At 43.4% G+C, this 6458-nt stretch overlaps 1 protein-coding gene across 2 annotated transcripts in view; it reads left to right on the forward strand.

The window, feature by feature from the left end:
• Positions 1 to 5781, forward strand: part of LOC149717645 (uncharacterized) — a 35078-nt gene extending 29297 nt beyond the window's left edge. Inside the window, exons 8-19 of one of the 2 annotated variants that reach the window (XM_089840349.1) lie at positions 25 to 1476; positions 1545 to 1778; positions 1847 to 2164; positions 2230 to 2469; positions 2542 to 2853; positions 3102 to 3389; positions 3626 to 3940; positions 4009 to 4407; positions 4470 to 4677; positions 4750 to 4868; positions 4943 to 5157; positions 5253 to 5781. In XM_089840349.1, coding sequence (XP_089696475.1) covers positions 25 to 1476; positions 1545 to 1778; positions 1847 to 2164; positions 2230 to 2469; positions 2542 to 2853; positions 3102 to 3389; positions 3626 to 3940; positions 4009 to 4407; positions 4470 to 4677; positions 4750 to 4868; positions 4943 to 5157; positions 5253 to 5333 — 4181 coding nt within the window. In that variant the 3' untranslated portion in view covers positions 5334 to 5781. The remainder of the gene's footprint in view (positions 1 to 24; positions 1477 to 1544; positions 1779 to 1846; positions 2165 to 2229; positions 2470 to 2541; positions 2854 to 3101; positions 3390 to 3625; positions 3941 to 4008; positions 4408 to 4469; positions 4678 to 4749; positions 4869 to 4942; positions 5158 to 5252) is intronic. The other variant, XM_089840350.1, reaches the window with a different exon arrangement.
• The last annotated feature ends 677 nt before the right edge of the window (positions 5782 to 6458 follow it).

Raw genomic sequence — 6458 nt, forward strand, 5'->3', positions numbered from 1 at the left:
AGGTTTATTTAACTTTTCTTAAAGGTGAACCTCCGTCGGAAAAAGCTACCAAATCGAACGTTTGCACGTACGGAAACGAAACTCACTCCCGAGGCGAACAGTTCTTCGTGGGCTGTGATCTACGATGTACTTGCGGTGACGATTTGGAAGTCAGTTGCAGTCCCAGATGCGTGTTCGCCCTTCACAAGGACACAAACGCGACCGAGGTTGCCAATCGAGACCCTCTTTGCGATCTTATAGCCGATCCTTTGGACTCTTGCTGCATGATCCTAGCATGCGAATCAATAGCCGAACACACGACTATCGTTCCCGCTAACCTCACCGAAGCGATTGTCGCACCTGATTCAGATACAACAACCAACGGAACGGAAGACGCTTCCACAACTACGACAGCTCGTAACGCTTCCACTCAAAGGAGTTTACAAATGGATGAAACGACAACTATCAATTTCACGACAGAGTCTAGTTCCGAGGCCCCAATGACGACGCTGATTGATGTGAAAGACAACATTACTACGCCCGTCGAAATATCAGAGACAACCACCGTGGTAAATCCACCTGTTTTTGTGGATAGTAAACCTAAGACTGATTCCTCCGAGGAAGCCATTTCCGCTACGACCATTCTCCCCGAAACGACGAGCGAAAAGACTACAGAAACAATCGTAGTAGTTGAGGAAACAACGTCACCAATTTCTCTTGTCGATGAAACCGTAATAGAAGATGTCGGCACTAACTCAACCGTTGAGGAAGTATCACCCGTTACGGAAACTTCACCCAAAAACGAAACCGCAAACGACCTAATCACAGGGAACTTTCACGAAAATGAAAGCCCACAAATAGTCAAAACTCTTCCAGTGCCAACTAGACTTGATGGGTGCGAGTATAACGGTAAGACATACACGAGAGGCGAGAATTTCGAAGACGGTTGTGAAGCCAGGTGCACCTGCGTCGGCCCTGGACGAGTGACTTGCGTCCCAAGATGTCCATTGATTATTCTTGACGACAATAGTTCATTCTGTCACGAACAAGTCGATCCCAATGATTCCTGTTGCAAGATAATGATTTGCGAGAGACCTGGAGACACGGACGTTATTCGTAATGCCGAAGGGTTGAAACTGATTATCGACTCTGTTGAAGCGCAAAACGCTACCACAGTCAGATTGAGGTTGACTTTAGCCGGAAGTGAAATGGTCACTGACAACGCCACCTCTCTCTTAACCTCGAATAACGCCGTTCAAGTTTGGTACGCTCCGTCTAAGGAAGGTTCAACCGATAACGACGCCACATGGAAGAAGGAGAGTTTCAAACTGACAGATTTGAGAAGACTTTCCCCTAATGTTTTTCAAGTGGATATTCGAGGATTGGAACCTGACACGGAGTATTTTTTCAAAGTTAGGAAACACGTTAACGCTGCAACTGATGCGCCTGAAAAGTCCTTGTATAGTAACACAGTCAACGTCAAAACGTTTTCGAAAGGTTTGTTAATATTACTGTAAGTGTAAACTGAATGTTAGGTCTCATCTACTTCAATTTATTTTTCATAGCCGTGCAAGCGGTTTTCAAAGGTTGCTTCCATCGAAACGCCACGTACGAAATCGGGCAAGTTTTTTACGACGGTTGCCAATACAAGTGTGTTTGCCAAGAAAAAGGTCTAATTCAATGTCAGGATAGATGCGAACAGTACCTAGACACCGTGGGTTACGAGCACTGCAGATGGGCACCAGCCCCTGATGATCCTTGCTGTACCATTCCATATTGCGACGGTGACAGTAACAGAGGTACGTGGCAGTATTTTTTCCTTTAAGGTTTCGCAAAAAATTATAATCGACAATTATATTTCCTTCAGACACGGATCAACGTATTCCACCTGAAGCTGTCCAACCTCGCGTCCCGCAAATTCCAAACTCAAACGCTTATTGCATGTCCGATGAAGGTTTCCGCCACGCTTTAGGCGATACTTGGGAGTTAGGGGAAGGTTGTACGAGAAAAGTTTGCACTTGCGCTATGAGGTCCAACGGAACTACCGTTATTGAATGTAATGGAGGTTGTTCGCCGATCCCCGCCAGCGTTCAACATCCAACACCAGATTGTCCTCAACCAGTTTTAGTAACGCCCGAAGATCCTTGTCTGTGTCCTTACATCCTTTGCAATAACGCCGTGAATCGTAAGTTCTTGAATTAGGCTCAAGTTTTAGAAAATATTTTAATAAGAACGGTCCTTTCATTATAGCTTTAAGCGTTCCAACTCCAATGTGCGACTTTAAGGGTCGTCGATTCCACGTTGGAGAAGAGTTTTACGACTCTTGCAGAGCCGTTTGCCAATGCGGTCGAGACTTGAGAGTGAATTGCGCTCAAGTTGAATGTCCACATCATTTTCCCGCTCATGTTAGCGAATGTCTCGAATGGGAAATTGATCCCGATTTTGTTCCTACACCACCCAAGTGCTGCCCACCCGCCAAATGCAAAAACGGTAAATTTTCCTAGCTATTCAATTTAGGTTCACTTGATGTTACTAGAATATAACTATAATTTAAATTTTTAGATGGTTCGTGCCGTTTCAACGGAATGCAACTCAGCAATTTCCAACATGTCCCTCAAGAACTGTTGGATTGCGGAACTCGTTGTGTCTGTGTCAATGGAAACGTCACTTGCGAGCAAAGGTGTCCTCAGTTAACCTCAACGCCACCTCCTCACTTAAACTGCCCTCCATCCTTGGCTTACAAGGGACGAGTACCAGGTGATCCGTGTTGCCAACATTGGATTTGTCGTCCTCCCGTGTCCACGGATGGACCTAACCATCCCCCGGTTGGTGGAAGACACGATATTTCCAACGTAGCCATCGGAAACGATAGAGGTACTGACAATTTCTTGAATATTTGCATTTGGGATATTAAAAATACAAACGCGGAAAACTCGTTATAATCATAAGGTAATAATTGATCGCGTAAATTCAAAACTAAATCGGTTGTCATTTAAACATCGATGATGAACTGAATCTAAATTTGAATCGGTTCAACTAAATATTGTTCCTGAAACTGGACTATCGCGCCAAATAAGGTTTTAAAGCTAGTCTAAACAATAACTAAAATCATTTCTAAACAGACGACTACTGTCAATATAACGGCAAACGTTACCGGCCCAACGAGCAATGGGAAGCTCGGAAGGGTTCTCTTAGGAGGCTATGTACCTGTCGGCCTTCCTCTCAGCCAGCGCTCTTAGGAGCCCCGGCTCCCAGCAAGGGTCAGAGGTCGGAGGTGGATTGCGAGGGCGGATGCCCGGTCATTCCCGATCGATTCCGATTACCTTCTCCCCAATGCCCCCGCCCCGTTCTCGTCACCCCCGACGACCCCGTCATGTGCCCGTACGTCGTCTGTAACAATTCCCTCTCAGGTAAAAACGAAAGAAACAATTACCGTCGGAAGCGTATAACTGTACTGTTTTTGGGTCTCGTCTAAAAGTTCCTCCTGGTAAACTAATTCGTCATTTTAATTTAAATCGGAATATATGTTGCGCAATTATATTTTTGTGGGCCTAAATTGATTCCCGCATGTTTTGCGTCTTTGGTTAAAAGTGTTCAGTTGATTATCATTCGAAGTATATATAAAAATAATCGGAGTTCTTTTCAGGGAAAGGTTTGGAAAATGTCAGCTTTGTGCCCATAAACTCGACGGCTATTCGGGTACGCTTCTCTTTACCATCTCTCTTGGTTGGTTTGGCTGGTCACGCCGAGTTGCGATTCACCAGCGACCCAAATGTCCCACGCGATTCGTGGCACGTGCAGAAGTTCGCCCGCCCTCAGCGTCTCTTTGACACTGCCAATATCGAGTATCACTTGGCCGGTTTGAGACCCGGAACTGTCTACTTCTTCCAAGTCTCTTTAGTCATTGACGCTCTTCAATCGGGTCCCGAGAGTGAGGTTTTCAAGCTAAAGATGCCGGCTGGTAAGGTTTAACGAAAACATCTCCGAATCAGTTTTGCAACGAGATTTAATCACACGATCCATTTGTAGATAACGATAAAGATTTATCCATCTCGGAGACTTCGACGGCCGGTACTTCTAGCACTTTACCACCGATGATATTGGTCGATGCCACGCTAACTAGTCAACCACTGAAGGAAGAAAACTCCATCCGTATCAGTTGGCGACCATTCGAAGCGGAAGAGAAGAAATTTATCGATGGGGTGAGATTGAAGTACAAGATGGTACCCGGTCAAGGCTCCGCCGATTCGGTCGCCTGGAAATCAACCCCTATGATCCATCGCGATGTCACATCATACGTCATTCGAGATTTGCAACCCGGAGCGAGTTACCAACTGGAGATGGAGTTGGCCGCCCCTGATCACCTATCTACCCATTTGGTTTCGACTAAAATGCTGGAGTTCAAAACACCACCAATGACGCAGAAAAGTAAGCTACCTCGGCCAAAATATCGCGGACTTAATAACTAACTTTCAAAATTCATTTTAAAGCTGATATGAGCGTTTCTCTGAAGTCGGCTTCCGTCGGTTCCTTCTCAACCGACTTGGAAGTACAAGGTGTTCCTACGCCGTACGATAATCACGTCAACGTGGCCAAAGTCACCTTCAAAAGCGACACAGACGCGGACGAAACTCGCGTCTTTAAGAGTATATCCTCTGATGGGAAAATACCGTTAGACCATTTAAAACCGGGAAGAAGGTACGTGTTGATAAGGGTCTTTAATTTCTTCGCAATTACGGGACTTTACAACAAGCTCTTAATATTAAACAGGTACAAAGTTTGGGTAGATTTGTACTTAACGAACGGAAAGACAGTGTCTTCCAAAGTTTTAGAAGTAATGACGAAGGCGGCTCCACCCGGGGTCAAAATACCGGACGACGAGCCTTCTGGTAAATTTCAGACTCAAGTTCATTCTTCAATCTTGTTTGGAGACTTAATTCAAGCTTCTTCTTATTGGTTTTAGCCAATTTAGCGGAGGCTCTTCAGCGTCGCGATGGAGGAAGCGATGAAGAGAGCAAGTCCTATTACATCGCCTTGATAGTAGTAGCGGTCATCGCGGCCGTTGCCGCTTTGGGCTTCGTCATTCTACTGGTCATCTTGCTTAGGCGACAGTCTAGCGCCAAAGCTCCAATTACCAGGTCACCATCAGAGGCGGCTTACGATAATCCTACTTACAAAGTAAGCAATTCTAGTCTCATTTTTTCAAAGCAATCGCTCTTTTATGGTTGTTCGAATATTTGCGTATTTATAATGTGTATATTTTTTATCATTAGACGTACGATGCCGCTGAAAGGCACTCAACGTCAGCCCCTGACCATGTTGAAAAGAATGGTAATGGCGTCCAGCCTTGTTAGTCATTGTTCAATTTAACAAACTAATTTAAGATGTAAATAATGTGATGGTTATGCGACAACACTTTTGAAAAGCTAATTGGTTTACGAAAATCACTGTTGCTTTTACAAATCGAGGATTAAATAACGCGATCGTGTTCTTCCGCGGACCAACGCCACAGACCGCGATATAATTTAATTTTACCTTAATTTTAAAATATTGTCGGTGATTTTTTTTAGAAGTTTCTTCTAAAGTTTAACATAATTACATTTGACATTTACAAACTAAGAAAATGTGCGTGCGTGTTTCTAAACATATTTTTTTCCTGAATGACTGATAAAAAAAGTTGCCACGAACGTGAATTAAGACTTAACGCGAGGAAAATCTAAAAATATATATTTTTGTAAGAATTTTTAGGAAATGTTTTATGTTGTATATAAGAATTGACTTATATAAAACAATTTCAATGTACTATTGCTTAATACTTGGGTCTAGTGCTCATTTTACCTAACCACTCAATCATTATAGGCATAAGTTTATAAGATATGTTCCATAAGTGTGTCACTCGTTAATGAGAGCTTGTCATGAAGTGACGTAGGTGAAACGTCATAGATTCTTGTAAAGCGACGCGTAGTGAGGCCTTGTCAAAGGCTTAGTACAGACTAAAGAGGAGGATGGACTGCAAAACCGAGTGTAGTCAATTCTCACGTCGTTCTTGGACTAGCTCTCATTAAGCCTCTAACATTACGAAGTATGGGTAGCGACATACTTAAGGAACATATCTTATAAACTTATGTTATAGGTTAATTATATTTTGCGGGAAAAGATAAAATCTTTGCGTTCCCGGCAATTATTATTTCTAATTTCATCAGGAACATTTAAGCCAAGATGTTTGTAACATTGGACCGAATTCATAATCCGACAAATTGCGGGATTTCTCGGCCGAGCGCGAATTTGGTCATATGGGGCACCAAAGCTGATAATGACAATAGCAAAATCAACTTGAAATGTGGTAAATAGGGTCTTGAACTTGGGTAAATGTGGTGAATAAAGGCGGGAAATAGGGTTTTAAATTTTTAATATGGGCAAATAATATGTGTAAATGGCGTGAATTGATCACATAAAGGACAATGCTGCGTTTTGCCACC

The sequence above is a fragment of the Phalangium opilio genome, unplaced genomic scaffold, assembly GCF_054372755.1.
Source record: "Phalangium opilio isolate 3A_F unplaced genomic scaffold, DU_Popi_V2 ptg000003l_1, whole genome shotgun sequence".
NCBI classification, from domain to species: Eukaryota; Metazoa; Arthropoda; class Arachnida; order Opiliones; family Phalangiidae; genus Phalangium; species Phalangium opilio.